We start from the raw sequence: 22,567 nt of genomic DNA, 5'->3' as shown, positions 1-22,567 counted from the left end.
GAGGAAAGAGACAGTGGAGAGAGTCTACGATGGCAGCAGCGTGCATGAAAGCTTTGCGAGTAAAAGCAGCTGTGTGACAGCTGACATAAACCCAAAGATTGGATCAGGTAAATAAAACTCAATAGCCGGTACATACCGACCAGTTAAAAAATGCTTTACTTGCAAATTGTTGTCCCTAGAATAAGGTGATTTCCCAAAATGTCAAACTATTCATCCCATCAAACACATAGTAGTCTAAATCTGACATGCAGTTTAGGTCCTCTCTTTTACCTTGCAGTTTGCCATATGCCACCAAAGAGCCACTAAAAGTGATTCCACCAATGTAGGTGCCGAGGTATGCGACTATCTTGGTGAGGTTGGCCGCAGGGTCTGTGGCGAAGTGGGGGTACTCGACCATGTATTCGGCAACACAGGTGAGCACGGCTGCCAGCCCCACCAAGCTGTGGAAGGCAGCCACCAGCTGGGGCAAGTCTGTGATCTGGATCCTCTTAGCAATGGTCAGGCCTAAAGACAGAGAGACAGAGAGAGACAGAAAGAGAGAAAGAGAAAAAGAGAGAGAGAGTGAGAGAGAGAGAGATAGAGAGATAGCAAATAAATAAAGTGGAGTGCCCCCCAAAGACCCACACACAAAGAACATGCAAATCACAAGCACGTGCACACAGACTCAGGAGGACTGCTGGGAAGTGGTTCCGTCTGAGGAACCAGGTGCTGCTGATGAGGCCTGTTTGGGGAAATTCCATGTTTGTGAGTGGGTCTACACCCCTTTGTGTGAGTGTGAGTCCTGCAGGAGGCCTTGCAACGTTACTGTATCTGGAAAATAGCATTATTGTCTGTGTGGACAGTTTAGTCTAGGTTTCATCTATGTTACTGGAACAATTAGCATTTAGATGATTAAACTGTCCTGAGCGGGCAAGAGAAAGTGAGTAATACATGATGCTGACCATTTTGACAGACCTCCTGGGTCTTGAGTTAGTCATGTTGTGTTTGATGAAAACATCACAGAGCCTATGCGCTCTGCACACCTGCTTCTTGATCTGGCCAAGCTTGGAATACACGCACACGCACACACACACACACACACACACGATGCAAAACCCATGTCCATTAATTTACATCTGCTGCAACACAATTTGGCAAGTTTGCCTGTGAGTCTGCCTTCTCCATATAATGACATTAATACACACAGACTCACCAGCAGTGCCACCTACAGCCATGGCTGCGCTCATCTGTGCCAGGAGCTCAGGACTCGGTTTGAGGGCACCCAGAGTGGCAACGATACCCCCCGCAACTCCCATCATACCCAAAGCGTTACCCAGGCGGGCTGTTTTCTGGTTGGAAAGGCCAGCCAGGGCACCAACACAGCACAGACCTGAGCCCAAGTACATCATCTGGTGAGAAAGAAGGCATTATACAGAGGATTTAGGGACCACAGGATGAGAAATAAGGCCATGTGATTTTCTTGGAAGGTTGTGTACAACATCTGGGAAAACAAAGAATACATTTGGAGGATGATTAGTTGACTTTTATATAATCATAGGCTGTTTTGCACCAATTCCAAGGGACTAATGAAGTTTTTGTAGGAGACCACAAATATAATCTTGAACTGAACATGCAGACACAGCAAACATCCTCTCACACCTGTTCAATGTTGTATCCAGACTGCAGAGCGGCAGCGTAGCCTCCGACAAAGACACCACCAGGAAGCAGATAAAGGTAGTTGTACTCCGGAGGATCAGTGGGACGCTTGAACATGTCCAACATCTTCTTAGTTACCAGGAAACCACCTGGGTGAGAGACAGAGAGAGAAAATTAATGCACCTGTACTTTCAGTGGCACACAAATCAGGTTTAAAAGCTACTTTACAGAACAAAAGTAGGAGTAATATACAAAGAAAATAAAAAATGCAGGGGAGTTGAAGCACCTGAAGTACATGAAAAATATCTATTTTTAGTCAACAGGTGTTTTAACGCCAATAGCTAAGAAAGGTTGCCAAGCCCAATAACCAATGGTAGGAATTTAATGAGTCTACTTCATGTCAGTGTGAATATTTCAAGTAGGAAACCTCAAAAGCGTCAAACCGGGACCAGACGGTGTCTCACTGCTTTACAGGAGGAGATCGCATTACTGTGTGTATGTCTCCCTTTTTTCCCTCTGGCATGACTGTAGCCACGTGCACACGCATGCAACCATACATACAAAAGGTGAATCAGAGGGTAGCACCTGTTTCTTTCTAGTTCATGTAATTTTAGTCGTTGACTGTCCTGTTAAAACATGTAATAATAATAATAATAATCTGACTACTATTATTGCAGACCAATCTGAGTCAATATATTAACATGGAGGAATGTTCGCATATTGAAACAACACAAAGCCAGTATCCAATCATTTCTTTTGGTTATTTTTTTTCGTACCCAGAATGGGTTTGTTGATGCTACATTTAGAAAGCTTGTAAGAATAGAGGAAAATCAGCATCACTGGGAAAAGTCCAAAACAGCACAGTCATGCTAGCAACTCTGTGAGGCTGTACTGTACACAGTAGCTAAATGCTAACATGCTGATGTAAAGCAAGTACCGTATTTAAGACATTGCAAAATTGCAATATGACTAAGTGCAATATCCAAATCGCAAAAGCTGCTATTTATTACTAAATATAAAATATGTAACAAAACGGCATCATAATGAAGTCCTGAAGTGCTGCAGAGATGACTGGGCCTACAAATCTTGTTCTCCAAATGTTAGAAAACATCTTGTGAACAAAACTCCCCATGCACTGCCAACAACATTCAGGTGCTGGTAGGTTGCAGGACCATATAGTAAAAAAATCTGAATTAACCACCGCACACTGGAATAACTTTCCTGCTGCACGCTCTTTAATAAATCACAGTAAAGTCATTCCATTGTGCGGTGGTTAATTCTGTTAGAAAACATGTTTGTTTGGTACAGACCCCAACAATTTCAGTGGAAATTAAAATTGTGATACAAAGATAATCACCACACTAATCACCTAATAATCATGAATCATAGAGCAATCGTAATATTTGCCAAAATAATCGCAATGTGATTTGATTTAAATGTGAATGTTTTCTTTTAAGCCACCTACAATTAGAGCTAGCTCAATGACTGAAACTAGTGACCTGGTGCAATAAGGAGAAAATATAGAATCTGATCAGACCTGGTGGCGCACATTGACATTTAGATTATGAGAAACTGAACATATTTAACTTAAGATATTCAACAATCCCAGGTGTTTTCCATGCATTCCCACGTCTTACAACTGTGGAGACATGGAGAAAATTAAAAAACTACAGCCAGGGACCTGCTCCTCAAAACAGACACACAAGCTAAAAATTTCAGGGTCTGTTTTACTGGAGCTACATTTCACTATTGTGTTTCGTCCCTTTTCCATGGAATGAATTTTTCTGTTCCCAGGGGTTCATGGGTAATGTGGTAAACCACTTAGAAATGTGCGTGTGGAACCGAACCCATGGTGAACATCAAAAATGAAATTAAACAACCGGTAAGAAACTAGGTATGTCTATAAAGGCTGTGGTATTTTAGCATGCTTTCGTTAAGGGTTAAGTTAAGGGAAACCTAAAAGACTAATCAGTGGTTTGAGCAGTAATGCCACAGAGCCTTGAGGGCCTCGGATTTGTGGCAGGATTCACAGCCTTGTCTTGAACTTCAAAAACCTTGTGGTGTCCTGCGACTCTCACACATAAAACTCAAAGAAGCTTTTGGTGCATTTTTAACAAACAGGCAGAACTGCTTCATAATGCAAGTTAACTATTCATCTGCTTGCGTTTGCTGGTGTCTAGCTGTGAGCTAATAGGAGAAATTACAACAAATTCATGGCTCAGCACTGGAGGAACACTCTGTTTCCCAGGACTATTAGAGAGTGATGAGTATTATAATGACTCCAGAAACACTTTGTCATTGTAATGGGAATTATTAAGGGTAATAGCAGAAATGAACGTGTGTGGTCCAGGCCAGAGCCACTGACTCTGGTCTGAGCAGGTGGGTAAGACAGGGCAGCTGCAAAACTTGGGTTTTGAAAGCATGTTATTGTACAATCAATATAAAACAGTTCAATCTTCAGCCTAAAGTTGATATTTTATTGGCTAAAGGTTGCTGTAACTGGCAGGGATCGCCGCGAGGTGTCTATGTGCAGGTGACTCACCAGCAATGTTGACCGAGGAGATGAAGGCAGCCAGCAGAGCCAGTGTCTCAGCAGTAGATGTTGGGGAGTAGCCACCTCCCATCAGGGACAGACCACCCACAGCAGTCAGACCTGCACAACAAGGATATTTTAGTATTCATGAGCCTCCACTTTCATAAGTCATTAGACAGGACATTCAAAACTTTGGTGAAGAGGTTACGAAAACAACACACAATGGACATCTATACACATGCTGTAGCTGTCTATTATATCTAGTCTATACTGTATCGGTCTAGTATATACTCTGTTTGCTTCCCAGATTGGAAAAAAGAGAGAAATTGGAAGATTTTAAGATAAAAAAAGAGAAGGAAAAAGAAAGAGAGGGAGTGTGTGTTTACCAAAACAGGCTTAGGAAACCTTGATAACATCAGCCCTGTAATGACTTACAGGCAGTGAGATGCAACACACGGCACCCTGGGAGCCTGCATTCACACGGAATTGTGTTTGTGTACAATTTAGGTTGACTAGCAGGTACAGAGCGTCTATGTGTGTGTTCAGTCAATAGTGTTGGACTGAATTTTCAAATGAGGAAAATGTGAAGTTTGACCTTTCTCAAACAAAGTCGGCTTCATAATCGTGTGCATAACAGCTCCTAAACAAAGAAAGTTTCAAAATGATGCCAAGCATCATTTCACAACTTCTACTACATAAATATGAGCTAATTCAAAGTTTCCACTGTTACAAAAGATAACAAGCTTTCCAAACATTTTTTGTTTGGTTTCTGGCACAAAAACACACCAGAAAGTGCGTCAGGATGCTACTAATCAGTTATTTTCTTAATAGGCTAATGAGGAACATGATTTGGCACAGATGTTAGCCAATGTCCATGAGGTAAACTCATATGTGCATTATCTACCAATACACTGCAAATCTTTATCTATATGCTTCCAAATGTTTCAGTAGCTGTGTTGCTATGCTTCTCACCATTTTGTCTTGTATTTAGTAACTGGTTAGTAAAAACCTTCTAAACAATTACCCCTCTGATTTCTATTTTGATTACATTTTTAAAGATTGCCTCCCCTATCCTGATATCTCATGTTCATGCCAATCAAATATTAGCTTGATCTTAATTACTTCACACTTTTTAAATTCATAGATGGGAATTACATAAAACAAAGGCTCCCTACATTTTTTTATCTGGACTGTCTTTCGTTAGCTGATTTCAATGCAACTAATGTCCGTGATGTCCACCTCCTAAAACACAGTTCTGGGCACTTGTACATTAGAACATTGATGTTCTTTTTGGCCATTGTGTGCAGTCAATGTACCTGAATACAATGAATAATCACTGAATACGGTGCTTGCTTAAGCAATAAATATCAAGCCTTTTAATGGACATGTTGAAGTCAGCCAAATAATGTTTTCTTAACACCTTTTCTTGCCAAATATGTAGATTAAGGTTATTAGGTAGGTCATGATACAGTCTCTTTGGCCCTGTTACCGATCAAAGTCTGATCCTATACTTAAATTTATCTAAATGTTGATTAAATATGCATCCAACACATTAAAATAACAGATGTAGCCTTCTAAAGCTGGCACTTTATTTTTCACAAGACACTTGACCCCAAAAAAACCCAAAAAGGTACAGTTACACCATTCGGTGGAGATCAAAGGCGAGCCTAGCCACCTCAACTAACAGATTAGCCAGAAAGAAAGCCAGTAGGCATCAGCGGACACACGCACACCCCAGCTATGACACATACACACATAATAATATATACCCTGGGTGGGCCATAGTCCTGTAGGTGAGTCTCTGTGACAAACATCAGCTACCAGGCTACAGGCAGAGTGTGACAGTGAATCAGTGCTCTCAAGTAGATTAAAGCATTTCTATCAGACACTAGATATAAAGCCACTGGATATGAGACCAGTGTCTGAAGAATTTAAGATGACCCACCAAGTCGGAGTCACTACTGGTTGTAACACTATAATCTCACGATGAAGAATATAACTGTCCCTCACTCAAACCCTAAATTCCAATATGATTTGCTAATGTCTGAGTGATTGTGTGTGTGTGTCTTTACGACGCCTGGCACAACAACAACAGAATTCTGTTGGTCTCACTGTTTCCATAACCGCAGTCAGTCAGTGACAGAAAAAAAATAAGGTAATAAAGGCCACACCAAATATGAAGGGAAAATACCTGGACAGGGAGGAAAGGGAGAGGGGGGACAGATGGAGGGCAGACAACATGGAGGGAAGAAAGAAAAACCTTTAAATGAACTTCAACACACATTTATTTCATATGCGGTCGCAAATTCTACTAATATTTAATGATGATCTTGTGAACTTTGTGCCTTTTAGACTGACCCAGTTATAAAATGAAAACACATTTACTTGAATCGGATTTATTGATGCAATTTGACAAACTTAATGTGACAGATTGGACGGAAAAAAACGTATAAGAGAGGGAAAATAAAAGAGCGCAGACCCAGAGGAACAAAAACCATGGTGTGAAGATGGGAATGTGAATTAAGGGTCTAGTTGTAAGTAATAAAGTTTTAAAAGGAGTAAAAACTGTCCATCTTAGTCGTAACACTGCTGGGCTCCGCAGTCGAGCTCTAATGTCTGGCTGTGTGCGCAAGTAAACGAGCAAAGGACTACCCTGACCCTCAAAGATCACCAACGGAGTGTTACTTCCTACCCCAGTGTGGGTCTGAAGAGTGATCAAAGCCGTGAGAACACACACATGCACTTACCTCTCTAACCTCTTAACCCCTCTGTGTTAAGCGGCAGCCGACAATAAGGACACAATCTTTAAAGTTTTTATTTGGATGCAGACGGCAGATACCTGCTGGACTGACGTGAAATGTTTGATCCTCTGGCTAGGACTTTATTTCATGCTTTGTTTTACATAGTAATGCAAATAATATTTTCAACTATAAATTAATGGTGTTTTGTTACCATATTTGTTCTGCGTGTTTCTACTCACATACAAATCTCTTCCATTATGTGCAGATTATCAAATAGAATACTCTATGGGTTAGAGTCTATGCGAAAAAAGGATGCTCATACTGTAATTAATCCAGATGAATAAATCAAAATTAACCAAGCACAAGAAAAGCAAATCCAAGTACTGACATTTTATCTTGATATAGATTATATTGATCTGCCATACCTTGTGGCTGTGGTGATTGAGTACTGGACTGCATTATACTAAAAGGTGTTTGCTCATAACGCTTTTTATTCAGAGGGCTCAGAATCAAACTCATTCAGAGGACATATCCATTTATATGTACTGAACACAACTAACCTGAGATGGCGTTGGTGACGGACATGAGTGGAGAGTGCAGGGCAGGAGTGACTCCCCACACTGTGTGGTATCCCACGATGCCAGCCAGACCAAAGGTGGTGACGATCTGAGTGAAGGCGGCATTCGGAGCGCACAGACCCAGACCCACCAGTGTGGCAGCACCTGGCACAGAGAGGGACAAAGTTCAAGAAATGAAAAGAGAGCTACGGTAACAACAACAGGACAGTATTTTAAGTGTGTAGGATTTAGTGGCATGTAGCGGTGTAGTATCTAGAGCCAGTGTTTAGTTTGTCCATTCTGGGCTACTGTAAAACATTGGTGGTTCAACATGGTGGACTCTATGTTAGGCGACCTGCAGTGTCGGTAGATATAAAAGGCTCATTTCTAAGGTAAAAAAAACACAACGATTCCTATATTCAGTGATTATCACTAATGAAACATACTATTAATATTATATTCCATTTCTGCCAAATCCTCCTAAATGTTACAAACTGGCTTATGACCCCATATCACAAAGGCAACATTTTTTTAGAAGGTTGAATATATACATGAATTCCAAGACATAAAACTATCAATATTTCACTGACAAGAGAAAAGTCAGATTAAAAAAAGCTTAGTTTTGTTTAGCAGAAATGTTTTTTTCCCCGTTTCATATCCTGTCACAATCTTTCAATGTTTAAATAGTGTTAATGATATTTAGATATAGTAGATTTCCTCAACTTGAAGCTCATTTGGTTGACCGTAAGATGTGGGAGAAACTTGACCACCCATGTAGTCCTTATTTCCTGATACTTCCACACACATATAGTTATCAGTCAGAGAGCTATTTGTCTGGTTACAATTGCGAGACTGGCGGCATGTCATAAACTTTTTTTACATTTACACTTTTGCTACATTACATGCCACGCTAATAAGCAAGCAACCAGCATGAAGCAACTTCTCACTCGAGCAGCTAACATCGGCAGCTGTGTGCTGGTGTTAAGTAGGAAACTACTGGAACACCTGAACAATGTGTGAACCACATTAACTGCATGAGGTGCACTTATACAGAGCGCTGTGTGGCACCATGGGAACCACTCACTACGGCACTACTTCAAACACACACCCAGTGTGACACTGTTTTTACAATGCACACTTCCTGACACTAACAGGGTGTCTGTGTGTGTGTCACTTCTCGCCTCCTGCACACATTCCAGCTGTGACCTGAAAAGCTGATTATTAACCTGTCCTTCACCTTTTGGCAGACCTCACCCCCCCTTAAGACTCGATGCGGACCATTAACTTCGTTAAACCATGTAAATGAGAACATTTCTCAGCTATAGCATCTTCCTGATTTCTCTACTTAGACAGAAAATCTAAAATTTAAAAAGATAATCTGCATAATGCACATTCAGTTTCAACCACAGCAGCTAACCTCCGGTGTACACGCCAGCAGTGGTGAGTGTAGCCTTGAAGGGGGAGACTTGTGAAGCCTTCTGCTTCTCCAGTTCCTGGATGGACTTAGGTTTAGGAGGAGCTGCAACAGGCACGTTGTTGGGCTGAGGAGCAGGGAACAGGTTCTTTCCATTCTGAAAGGGGAAAGAGAACGGTATGATGTAAAAGGGAGAAATAAAACAGAAGGATTAATCAATCTTTCCTTATTATCATATTAACTGTTACCTTTTGGTTACCTACACCTTATAGAGAAGAGAGAAACGATTGCAAAAAGTGGTGGAAATGAGGGTGAGTGTCAGTTATAGCAAGAATACCATGTGAAACTTATTAAGCGCTGGTTTGATCTCTGCTTTTATTCCCTGATCTCCTTGCCTGATGGTGTACAATGACCTCTTGTTGCGTTAATGAATATGTGAAACATTAGACCACACTGTCAAGATCAAAGTAAGCAAACTAATGATCAGTAGGTACAGTAAGTAAGTGCTTTTCTGCATCATTTATAAGATGAGAGAGCATTATTGTGATCGGTACAGGTCAAATTACAATGAAATGATAATGAAATGATGATTACAGCAAAGATAATCTCCCCAAATATAATAATGATCAATGACTAAAGACTGATATAACGATATGGTTCCACCTTACTGAACAAACATGGATATAGAAGAAATAAACATTACCGCACTGCACACAATATATCAACTGGTATTCTTTTCGTATTTTTTTTTTTTACCCCCAAACATTTTGAGAAGAATGCCTTCAGATCTATACTGAGCAGGACATTTTCCAGTTGAAACATGAACTTTTACATTTAAATTCCTGCACAAACTAAGAACATTTTATGAAATCTGCTCAATATGTGAATAAATCCAAGCATGTATCTAACAAATACGAGCTCCAGATGATTAATTTGTTCACACACTATTCATTATAATTTAAGTTTACTCTAACAAATACTTGTTGAGAGAATTTATTGTTTTTTGGAAACAACTTTTTACAAACTTCAAGTCCTTAAACAAAAATTCAAGCACCATGAAAAGTGATAATAGAAATATGTAAATGGTATTAAGTGCTAGAACAGTACTGAAGAATAAAATGTACCAGTCACACTAGTTTACTGCTAAATGCCATGTGTTGCAATATAAGAACAAGATCTGCAAATGATCAAGAACTATAATAATTAATAATTACACTAATAAACCTGAATGAAGGAGTCAGCTCATAATATTTAAAAAACACAATGACATTTTATATTGTAGTTACTGAAGGTATCTTTGCTCCATCTTCTTTATGCTGTTGGCTTGGGCTGTATCTGTATTATTTTTCACAGTTAATACTCAAACATGGATGAATGGATGAATGAGGTTTTAGGTTTATTGAGGGGACATTAGTCATTGGCAGCTCTAAAGAGGCTCTAAAAAGACAGAGAGAAGAAAAGATAAGTTTATTCTTAGGGTGACATCTAGTGACCGTGATAGGAACCTGCAGGGCAATTTGAATGATTTTCTGCATTCACCTTCAGCCAAACACACACATGCACGCTTGTCCGGCTGCTGGCCACATGAGACCTCTCACCTGCATGACAACAGATCCTCTAACAACGTGGTCCATGGTCCCGTAGTCAAATGCTTCCTTGACATCCAGGTAAAAGTTTTCCTTGTCGGGGCTGATGGCCCGCATCAACTTAGTGATGTTATTGGAGTACAGAGTGCTGGACTGTGTCGGCAAACGGCTGGGCAGGTCTGTGTAGCCGATATGGGTGACTCCCTAAAAAATTTTAAATTAAAAACACAGAAGTTTTGTGATATTACACTAAATTGGAGGGGAAAAGCAGTGACTTTTTTGTATGGATGCGTATGTGTACTGACCTTGTGCACTGACAGCTCTCCAGGTACTGTGGTCTCAATGTTTCCTCCAGCCTCGGCAGCCAAGTCAACCACCACTGACCCATCTTTCATGCTCTCTACCATTGGTTTGGTGATGAGGATGGGTGCCCGCCTTCCTACGATGTGACCATGGAAACGCAGACATTAATTACACATATTCACTGCGGATACATGGCCATACAATGTACAAAAACTACTGAACCCAACAGAGTAATGGAACAAATGTGAAGCTGATGTAAAATATGTTCTGGTTATTTTTAATGTACAATATTCCATGACGTGTCCTAAATTCTCTGACTACCTGCCCAGAATAAATGTCTCACGTTCTGTGATATTCCAGATATTCAATGCCCAAAGGGAAACTGCTCACGTCCTTTCTTTCAAAGAAAGTGTCCTTCACTTTGTACATACATTAGTGTTTACATTGTGCTCGAGTCTGTGCTGCTGTGCATACCAGGGATAAGAGCAGTGCTGATGATAATGTCCACCTCCTGACACTGTTTGGCAAACAGCTTCATCTCTTCCTCTATGAACTCCTTTGACATTTCCTTGGCGTAGCCTCCCTGGCCCTCTCCTGATTCCTTTAAGTTCACCTCCAGCGGCTCTGCGCCCAGAGATTTAAACTGCTCCAAAGCTGCAGCTCTGGAAGGGGTCGGAAAGGTGATTTGTTAGTCAGGCACAAGGAAAATATCTCTGAAAGAATACAAGAACACTACATGTGATGTGTGTTTGAGTATGAAGTAATGGTACTATTGTGGATAAGTATTGCAAGTACTGGCCCATTTCAGGCACCGGTCTTACAGTTGTTATATTGTTTGCTCTTGAAAAGCGCATACAGAAAAAAAAAAAAAAACTGTACTGTATAGAAACAAGTTGCAATACATACATTCAGAAATCAACGCTATATAAAGTAGTATTCATTGTTAGTGGTGGAGTCCACCACACGTACAAGGGATTCTCAGGAAACGAGGCTTGCAAGTAACCCAGCATAATTATATCTAATTCATAACAGTCTGCATGCTTTCTTTTCACTCTCCTTACCCCATATTAAGTTCCTGCTAATGCAAAGTGAACATTTCCTTCTGCTGCTGCTTCACATTAAAAGTTTTCAACTAGTGAAACAAAGATGGCTTTTATTGTGAAGAAGCCACAAGCGGCACAAATTACTGTGGTTTGTGACCACGATAGTTCATCAAAACATTTTGGGCATTTTTTTGACAGTAGATAAGTTCTAAATTTTACAGAGACTAAATGGAACAAGAGGGTGCAGCCAGAATGAGCTGCCAGATGCAGATTTGCAGCCAACAGGATGCACATCTCAAACTCCTCAGCAAGGGAACCAAATTTACTGTGCCCTGCTGTTATGTGGAAAACTACTCATGCCGTGCGCAGCATGAACTCCAACTTGGTTGCTCATGGCATGATGGAAAAAGGCTGATTATTGACAGACTTCTTTATTAAAACAAGGGAAGTCTGTTTGGCTAAGAGATACACCACTTGCTCTTCTATTGTATTTCTGACAAAGTAACTGATCAAGGAGAGTTTGTTGCCCCCAGGAATGATAAACTGGAGATAATAATTCTAACTGGGTCTTTATACTGCAGCAGTGAACCTAAAAGCAAATGTTTATTGTTATGTTCATAGCAATCAAATAATGAGAAAATGATTCAAATACTGTACTGTTTCCATCTCATTGTCCCAAAACACTTTTTCATGATTGTCAAGATCAGTTTCTAACCAGGCTTTTAACTGAGAGGGTTTTTTATGAGCAAAAAATAGATGCACATGTACAGCAAATCTAATTCTGCACTTCTGCTCGAATTCAATCTTTTAAAGCCAATATTCCTTTCATACTTTTAAATTCATACATATAATATCAAAAACAAACCTGGTATCAAATCCCCTGACAATGGCTCCCATGGCCCTGGCAGTACCAGCTGCTGCCAACCCAGCCACACCACCTCCAATAATCAGAACCTAGTACACACAAAACAGTTTGGGATGGCCAATGCAGTTATCCAGCGTGTTGTAATAGACACACTCACACTTAAAGGATCAGTGTGTAAGATGTAGTGGCATCTGAACTGAACACCACTTGAGTCTGTATTTGACGACCCGGGAATGACAACAGGCTGTCAAGTGTGTAGGAGAAACTACAGTGGCTGTGAAAAACGCAAAAGACCCTATCTACAGTCAGTGTCTGATTTGTCTGGGCTACTGTGGCAATATGACGGACTCCATGGAAGGCGATCCGTGGCGTCAACAATTGCCATATTAAGGTTATTTTACATAATGGAAACATACCTATGACTATTATATCCCACTTCTGCCAAAAGATCCTCCTAAATGTTACACACTGAACCTTTAAGATACTTTACAAATAAAAGAAATGCTACATAACAGAAACACATAAATACATACTACACACCTTTGCAGGTGGCACTTTACCAGCTGCTGTGATTTGTCCAGTGAAAAAGCGACCAAAGTTGTTAGCTGCCAGCACAACTGACTTGTACCTGAAATGACAGAGGACATGATAAAGGACATGATAAGGAAAGTGTCCATCTCCAAACAAGGCAAATCACACCCCCTACTTTGAAGGCAGTGTGTACATACCCTGCGATGTTTGCCATGGAGCTCAGTGCATCATAACCCTGTGCGATGGTGACTCGGGGCACCTGGTCCATAGCCACGACGGTGGCCTTCTTCTGGGACAGCAAGTCCATCAGCTCGGGATTCTGAGCCGGATAGACGAAGCTGACTAAAGTGGCCGCGTCCTTCATCATTTCCACCTCGTGGACGCCGAGAGTGGGGTTAAACACGGGAGCGCGGACCTGGAGGCACAGAAATTGGTTAAAAAACATAAAGACGGGGGAACAAGAAAGGGAAAGATAAATACTCAACTAAAAGCTGCACATGTAAAGGTCATTTTGTTCTTCCTGCTTTCAATTTTCCTTACTTATCATTCCTCTCTGTTTCTCTACCTTGACCAACATGTTTTAAATGGAGACATACTTGACAGTTAATTGTCGTTTTGGCATGGGAACACTGGTTCTTCCCCACATGTTCAAAGTTGTTCTCTGTCTTCCTCAGACGGCAAAAGCTGCTGCCATCTTCAAAACACTGACTGGCCCACCCTGTACGTTCCTTCCATTATTCCTCATTACCTCTTCTTATACCTTAACATGCCTTTCAGAATAGAACACATCTGGTGTTTTCAACAGCTTGCAAGGTTGTCTCAATCATCCAACCACCTTATTTACGTCTCTGCCTCCCTTTCTCTGGCCTTGGTGAACTATAAAACAATCCACCTCTCATTCCTCCCTCCATTCCCCACTTAAATTGTACCTTAACCAACACATCAGATGCCAAGACATCTTTAATGTCTTTAATTGTTGCTCCAGCCTGGGCATACTGTTCATCTGGGAACTTGGAAGGCTCTCCAGCTCCCGACTCCACGATGACATTGAAGCCCTGCTTGATGAGCGCCTGGACGCCAGCGGGAGAAATTGCCACACGACGTTCATTCTGGAAGATTTCTTTGGGTACACCGACTGTGAGTTGTTTGTATGGAATACCTGCAGAGGCAAAGAGAAATGATAGAGCAGCAGATGTGAGATAAGCAACAGCTTATATTAAATAATGCAGTTTTATGCTTAAATAATGACAAACTAATTCATGCAAGGCAAATGAACAGTTGTTTCCAGCCTTGTTTAATTTGTTTTTAAAACAGCCTATAAAACCAAAGCATTGTTGACACAGTCTGGTTGTTCCAAAGGGTTTTTCAAAAAGTATTTTACAAGGTTTCATAGCATGTTTTAACAAAAGGAGTAAATACCAGAGATATGAGAGAAATGCACAGTGTGTATATGGGTTTGTGCATGTGTGCATCTTGACCTTGTCCAAAACAATAGAAAGATACACAAACAATACACACGATACTTTACAGCTATTATGTTTATTCAATGGATCATTGCAACTATTGCAGCTTTTCTCTTTCAAAAGTCGGAACTTATGATTTAAACAGAGGACATATAAAGATCACAACAGCACAGAGCAAACTCTTTCATACAGATATATCTGCAGGTTCAAAGAGACCTAAAGACCATGAGTTATGTTTACAATATATACTGTACTATATATGCAATGGCCTTTGTAGGAAGTCAGACAAGGTCAGTGTCCTAAGACTCTACAGCCATGTTAGTGGCTCTCTGTGGCTGTACTCGGGTTAGCATGCAAAAATGTGCTAATTAGCACTAAACACAAAGTACAGCTGAGGCTGTTTTGCAGGCAATTGGTCCTTAACCAAAGTAAAGAACAAAGTGAGATTTTCACCAAAGTTAGCACCTCAGACAGCAAGGACATACTGCAATAAGACATGGAGAATGAAACGGATAAAGAAAAGATAAAAAGAAAGAAACACACAGTAAAGTAAGCAGCAAAATAGAGTTCAGTAAGTATGACAGAGGTAGTGACTTATTATTTTCAGTTTATTGTTTTCTAGCACTCTCAAGCAGGTCTAGTGACAGGTCACATGTTGCTTCGGCTCCTATGGAAAATTCCACTGCAGCTCTTTCCTGCTGTCTCCTCGTCTAAACATAAACACAAGAGTCTCCGACAGGCTGCCTTTCCTCTCACCCTGCTGTGGTCACCCGTCCGACAACAACTTTTTTTTTTTACGAAAGGGGTCCACAACACAACACAGCCGACAAACTGGTTGCTAGCTCCTTAATCATTACATTTCTATAAAACAAGAGTCATCACGTCTCTATGTGTGCTGTATTGCCCATTTGTTTCTGCAGACGCATTCAGCACTCAACAAACCAATAAAAGACATTAGAGTCAGAGAGCTGGGAGATCCCATGGCTATCAGATTACTGAGAAACAAATGCAGTTTAGATTAACTTCAAATTGAGTAGACACCAGCAGATACACCTGACCACCACATAACCCTAAATGACTAATAAAGACAGCAGCGACTTTACGTATTTACAGTTTAAGAGCTGTTGAGAATCTTACAGTGGAGAAAATAACATGACAACTGGAGCATACACTGTTTTTATATTTGATTTCACTCTGTTTTTGCATGAATAATGTGACAGAAACTAGCTAAGACAGTTGTTGGCTAAGGCTAATTTCAAGATGGGTATTTACCCAAACCAGACTCAAAGTTATTTTCACATCACTATCCTTACAGTATTATAAAGCGATGTGTTTTTGACTCTGATAACCCTTCAAACTGTATGACTCAGCTCTGCCTTCCTGTATTCCTCTGTCTTACACCAGAATCAACACGACCCACCCACCAAACGCCCAGTAAGGGTGCTGTGTCATCATTTTGACACGATGTGAAATTGGCAGATTCAGGTAGTAACTTGTACTCTGGTTAATACCCAAATACCTTTAGCCCACTGTGTCAGCTACTTTCTGGAAAATGTCACATTATTCACTCAAAAACTAAATAATATGTTCTTGTTAATGAAGAAGCAGAATTACTGTATTACTGCATAGAGTTATTCTGTGTGCAGCTGACAGCACACTGCCACTGTCTATACAGTACGTCTATAGGCTCCCCAGAGGTCAAAACCATAAGCACGTCTATATGAAGTGTGTGTAGTGTGTTCTACTCGTTTGTGACCCTGTAAGCTGACACTTGTGTGTCCAGATTCAGAATAGACGCTGCCAGCTGTTACTAAAGCTGCAGGGATGTCACCATGAACCAGGTCAAGAGCGCCCTTTAAAAAACACCCACTTACACATAACAGAGGGGCATCGGCACAACTATGACCCCAGCACAGTTGGACGCAAAGCACCTGTAACCAGCTCGTACTGGCTTTCACAGCACACACACACACACACACACACACACTCTGCCGGTGAGGACATGGAAAATGGAGAGTAATGCCTGAGGGCTGCAGTATCCTAAACGTGACCTTGGAGCTGAAAGCAACTGCAGGTAGACACTGACCTCTAGAATAAACTTTAGAAGAAAAAGCTGCAGCATGGGGTTAAAGAATGTCCTCCATTTGGTTTTATTTGTCTCTATTTTGCATAAACAGGAGATTACGTTTTTCATAACAATTACAATGACCTTAAAAAAGGAATAAGCATGAAAAAAAAGGAGGAATGAATGGGTAGCGCTCTACTCTACAGGATATTTATATCACAGTGACAGATTTGTTTCTGTTGCCAAGGGCAATAAAGGACAATGGTATGAATAGCATATTTGCCTTTCCATTCTTATGCTGAGAAGTGCCACTTTGTTGAAGACCTAGCCTCCGGCAGGGTTTATGTAATGGGTGTGTTGCCACCTGACATGTTGCACCTGATGCACATGAGTACATGAGAATGCAGACAGAAGCTACAGGTGGCCTTTGCTTTTATCTTGCTATCAGCAGTAAAACGTGTATCTATAACAGCTTAGATTCCCACAGGAGGAAAATCTGCCTGGTATCCATGAACTAAACCATCCCTTTATGCTCTCATTTACTGTTAGAGACATACTTCAACTATTAAAACCCAAAAAGGACAAACAATCAGTTAGCAGCACCTGCCAACCAATGCAAACAACAATACAAGAGCCATATGTTATTGGCCCTTTGTCACAGTGTAGTTTGCAAAATTACAGCTTAAGATCAGTGGAGAGATCCTGCATTACTACGCGTGTTCAAACCTCTTGGTCACACTTCATTGCAACAACTTTGTGTTGCTTTCTGCTGCAAGTTTGATCCTTTCAAAGAAAAGAAAATCTCAGTTTTCATGCCTTGTCTAAACTGTAATCAAATCACTTTACTGGCCACTTGTAAACAAACTGTTAAATTATATTCGCATTAGATGCTTTCTGTAAATGATTCAATTAAATATGCCACCGTGTGTGTACAGTGTCTTACCTGGACTGGCACAGCGTCCGAGAGCTTGATGGGTCCTGAAAAAGCGAAGGCACGAGGATTTGATGGAACCGCCGCTCTGCAGCTTCACACAGGAAACCCCGCTGAACAGAGGGGCCGAGCAGCTAGCCGCCACGACACGCAGGAGGCTCGCCATGGTGCACACACACCCGACACTCACACACCAGGAGGAGCTCAACAGGACAGACAGCACCCCTCCTGGGGAAGAGACGAGTGAGAGCACCAACAGAACAGAGAGGGGAGGGGGTTATGGGCAAAGAAGATTAACAGGAGGTTGAAAGTATGTGAAAGTGAGGGGGAAAGCAAGAGTGTCGATATTTCTAAACACCATTATCAGCTTTCAATTCAATTGTGTCACATACAAATCTTTTCATTCATAAAATTATGGATAACCACAGTGACTTCTTTCAATAGCAGCCCACTGACTGAGTCTGAGGCAGTAAACAGCCTGAGGGACAGCATGTTTACTTTAAAGGGAGATAATGGAACTGGGATAGACTGGGATGGTTTGGCTAGTGTAGTAGAGTTTAAACTAGAACTGACTGGCAATAAACTCTGTGTGTGCAGAGTAAAGAAACAAATCCAAGAAGAGGAGTCAAACACTAGTCAAAAATGTATTAAAATAAATGTGTCGATTGGTAAATCAATAATAATTTTGATAAACCATTAATCACTTAGGTTCTGTATCAAGTAAAATGACTGACATTTAAAGACTAAATAATTCATTGACTAATTGTAAAAATATTAATTCAAATTTAATTAATATTTTAAATTAAATTAATTAAATTAATAATTGTTAGGTGAAGCCCTAGAAGTTATTTACCAGTACACAAATTAGCACAAAAACAAACAAAAACAGGCATAGGGTCATTGTGAAAAACTGACCCATTTTGTAGACTTGAACATAGTTGAGTCAAAGAATCAATAGATCATTGCATCCAATCAATGTCACACAATCAAAGCATACAGTAGGGTCTGGTCTGTAAGCATTTAGAAAGTAGGTTGGTAATTATGTGATGTCAATTGTTTTGTTGTTGTTGCTTTGTCATCAATAATTTAGCCAGGAAAATTTGTTAAAAAGTCCAATGTCACATCATCTTCACAGGTTTTCTTTCTATCTCTCTCAGAAATGGTCACTTTTTTTTTTCAAAACCAAAACATATTCAACTTATTATCACAGGAATAAAAAAAATCAGTGCTTTTTTAAATTTGAGAAACTAAAAACAAAGAATGCATTTTTGCTGCATAAATAATATGAATTAACAAAATGCTATTTTATCATTTTTCTGTTGACAATTAACTGAAAAGTTACCACAAGATAACAGAAGACAAAAGACAGTAGAGACCAGACAGTGTGATGTGTTCAGAGCTCTTATTTCAGGTCAGAAAAAAACTGACACTACCACGTCACCAAAAACTGTTGCAGCCCTAAAATATGAATCACACAGATTAAAATCATTTTACCACCTTTGCAACGTTAGCTCATAAAAAAACCTATCGTGACAATGAACAGGGCATTAAATTGCAACCGTGTGTTGCTTTGTCCCGAGTGTGCCTGAACGGCTCTCATAAACCTTTGCCTATCTGCATCTCTAACGTTTATGTCGCCAATAAAACAATCTTTCAATCAATGGCGTCCAATCGACAACATTATCTCACAGCTGTGATAAATGAAAGCGTACACAACTGAGGGGTTAAATGTGTTGTTTTTCTTAATACAAGACTCAATGTCGCTTCTGTACGAGTCAGACATCAACAAGATTAAAAACGGAGGCGGGGGCAGCACTTCTCTCTTTTTGTCTCCGCTCGCTGCAAAACAAAATCTATCGGGTCGTTGGAAGCTAACGCCAGCTAGCAGCGCGCTTAGCAGGCGGGCGAATACACATCTGAATGCATGAATGCGACGTATGACTCAAAAAGCACCCACACACACGCACAGAAAAGGCAAACCGAAACAAATGCATGTTGAAAAGTGAGAGTAGAAGAGGTTGGGGGAGCCACGTAACTCCACTGACCTTTGCAAATAGTCCCGGCTGTGTGCAGCACAGGCTGGCTAACTGTCTGAACCCGGAAGGTGTTTGGGAGACGCGGCCGGCATTGGAACATTATTGGATCATATGATTCATCATCAGAGGATATCCGATGACTTTTGATGTGCTGTCATTACAAACGCCATTCATATTGTTTATATAAGTTATCTGTTTTCTTAGTAACAGTCACCTCTGCGTTTTTATTTTAAATTAGATTATGTATTATGATTTATGAGTTCAATTAGGATTTAGGAGTTAAAGGCTTAACTTTTTAGGCACAAGTTATGTTTCAAGTTGTTTGTTGGATTAGTATGCACGAGTGCATTTCTAGATAAACAAAACACAACTGGATACAAATATATATGCAATGATAAATAAATTCATCAATGAGCACATTTACGTGTCTACTACTATATCAGAAATGGCGTCCCAAAACTGAAACTACTGAAGCTGCAACTCTGTGTACTTCCACTGAGGGGCGCTCTTTTACCATTTTATATCCACCGTTGCACTAAAATGATTTCAAATCAAGCATGTTTCAACCCAGTTTAATATATATATTTGAGTGATATTTTGTTTTGGTAACAAGGCCATTACTCTAATCACTGGGGGTTTGATGTGTTCAAGTTCACTATTTTATTTTATTACATCCTATTAATACTGATAGTGATCATTATTTCCTGTGTGATTATGAATTGGACATTCATTTTAAAACAGGTGTCATTTGGGTATACAATGGTGTGTTCATTTCCATGATGTGATTCATATTTTTCACCCTAAATACTAAATATACTACTATATATGTAATATTCAAGATTTTCACACTGCATCCACATGGCCCTCACTCACTCTGCAGCGATCCAGTGTTTTCAGATATTGTAACTCATTTAATCGAAAGTAACATCGCAATAAACAGATGTGGGCTAACAAGGTATCTTAAATAATAATATTAGTAGGCCTATTTGTCATGAGAAATGCAAAAAATATGATCTACAGAATCAAACTGTTTACAAACACATAGAAAGGATTCTCATCTAGCAACCTTCTGGTACACATGTGGCACAATACTCACATTTCTTCACTAAGGGGTGCTTTTTTAACTATTTTAAATTGTATCGTGTATTCATTTTCTTCCATTTTTGTTTTATTTTTAATTTAATTTCTCCTGTATCTGATAAATTGGTTACAGTAATTATTATTAAAGTAGATTATCATTAAAGTTTTAAGGTTTTGGACAGCATATTTCTGGATGTTTCATAACTCCCATGAGTCAAAGCACCAGTGAAGTATAATGTCACTGACATGGAGTCCATTCTCTCCCACACCATTACACTATGATGTGTTTGCTGAAGTGTCAGTGACAGCACATGCATGTTGCCTCGTTCGTCCGGTGCTGATGTGCTATTAATGTTGTGCTTTGTGAGGAACAAATTGCATCAGTGTTTCTGTGCTTGTAGACACACATGGTTCTACCTCCTTGTAAATCTTCCTTAATAAACCTCATTTATCCTCTCTGCTCCGTACCTTCATTTACTGACAGTATGTACTGTATATATCTATATATATTTATATATATTTATATATCTATATATATATATATATATATATATATATACTCTCTCTCTCACGCATATACTGCTCATCTGGTTCTCTTTATCTGGCTCAAAGAGTGGAATGCATTGTTGCTACGCCTGGTTTTCATTTCAGCGTTTCACCCTAAAACAGCTCTTCTAATTGACTTTCCTTGCATGTCTTTCTTAGGTATGCTCTCTTTCTTTATTTCTTATTCTTCCTCAGTGGCATTAAAACTATAAATTCTACAGAGACATTTCTAGGTCAGGAAGCAGGTGGAAGAAGCCTTCTGATCGTAACGCCCCTTAACATGAACAGTGTTTAGTAGATGTACTTGTCTATAAGGTATCATTGGTTGAATATCCATTTTTTATTATAATAACTGTCTCCTCTTCCTCTTTCAGGCCATGCATGTTAAGGATATAATGAAGACCCTTTACAATTGTCTTTTTTATGTACATCAAAGGCCATCAAAATTTGGATTTATAGTGACTCACGCTGGGCTTAAATAAAAAAAGGAGTAAACAATAGGCTCATGAATCAATCCCATTCCCATATGAATTTGATTTTGCAGACCTATGAAGCCCTGTGTCTTGAACAAGTAACAGAATTAGTAAGTGGGCAGTATTGGGAGGGATGAATATCTTTTTACTGGCAGAAAGTCTTCAGGGTTTACTTGCCTGTGGGCACATTTGCCTCCGCTTTACAACTTTGAACTGGTGTGAACTTTTCTAGATTGCAGCGTCTGTTATCCTGTCCGGGTTATTTATGGTTGTTGCCACTTCCCTTCATTTTAAAGCTTTAACTCCTGTTGAACAAATGGTTTTGAGCTGAACTGCTCTACCTCTAACCTCCCACTTTCATTCCCTTATTCTGTCAACACTCAATTTCTTTTTACCCGCTTTTCTTAGTTTTTTTCCCCCAACATGTGTGAGGCAGCCTGCAACAGTTTGTGATTAATATCACTCGACTCAGTGCTAGTCTCAGATGAATAGTGACATGTTAAAATGTAAAACTGTCAAATACAATCATTCTTCACCCGGTGTAATAAAGCAAGTAATTGGATATTTTGCGGAACATCACGAGGATATTGTCTCTTCACTTGAGTCATTCTGCAGGGAGGTCAGAGGTCAGGATCAGCTTCACAGCAGCACCCCTGAGGCAGGTAGGGATTTAGTCTCTTGATCAAAGACACGCGGGTGGTTGCCCTCACACCGCCCCCTGATCCTACAAATGTTATGCAACAGTGTGTGTGTTTTTGCATATGT

At 40.0% G+C, this 22,567-nt stretch overlaps 1 protein-coding gene across 2 annotated transcripts in view; it reads right to left on the bottom strand.

Moving 5' to 3' along the window:
* nnt (nicotinamide nucleotide transhydrogenase) overlaps positions 1 to 19,792 on the bottom strand; it is a 32,240-nt gene extending 12,448 nt beyond the window's left edge. The window contains exons 1-15 of one of the 2 annotated variants that reach the window (XM_035667893.1): positions 19,713 to 19,792; positions 17,680 to 17,895; positions 14,138 to 14,367; positions 13,406 to 13,623; positions 13,218 to 13,305; positions 12,678 to 12,766; positions 11,244 to 11,431; positions 10,772 to 10,905; positions 10,479 to 10,670; positions 8,884 to 9,037; positions 7,470 to 7,631; positions 4,178 to 4,288; positions 1,639 to 1,784; positions 1,193 to 1,388; positions 271 to 504 (exon numbers count right to left, since the gene is read on the bottom strand). In XM_035667893.1, the coding sequence (XP_035523786.1) occupies positions 271 to 504; positions 1,193 to 1,388; positions 1,639 to 1,784; positions 4,178 to 4,288; positions 7,470 to 7,631; positions 8,884 to 9,037; positions 10,479 to 10,670; positions 10,772 to 10,905; positions 11,244 to 11,431; positions 12,678 to 12,766; positions 13,218 to 13,305; positions 13,406 to 13,623; positions 14,138 to 14,367; positions 17,680 to 17,833 (2,296 nt within the window). In that variant the 5' untranslated portion in view covers positions 17,834 to 17,895; positions 19,713 to 19,792. Of the gene's footprint in view, positions 1 to 270; positions 505 to 1,192; positions 1,389 to 1,638; positions 1,785 to 4,177; positions 4,289 to 7,469; positions 7,632 to 8,883; positions 9,038 to 10,478; positions 10,671 to 10,771; positions 10,906 to 11,243; positions 11,432 to 12,677; positions 12,767 to 13,217; positions 13,306 to 13,405; positions 13,624 to 14,137; positions 14,368 to 17,679; positions 17,896 to 19,712 lie in introns of those variants that run through there. The other variant, XM_035667894.1, reaches the window with a different exon arrangement.
* Positions 19,793 to 22,567: the final 2,775 nt, after the last annotated feature.

Source organism: Morone saxatilis, unplaced genomic scaffold (assembly GCF_004916995.1).
Source record: "Morone saxatilis isolate NCDOM2014 unplaced genomic scaffold, NCSU_SB_2.0 Contig21, whole genome shotgun sequence".
Classification (NCBI taxonomy): Eukaryota; Metazoa; Chordata; class Actinopteri; family Moronidae; genus Morone; species Morone saxatilis.
This window is presented reverse-complemented; position numbering and strand designations above follow the sequence as displayed.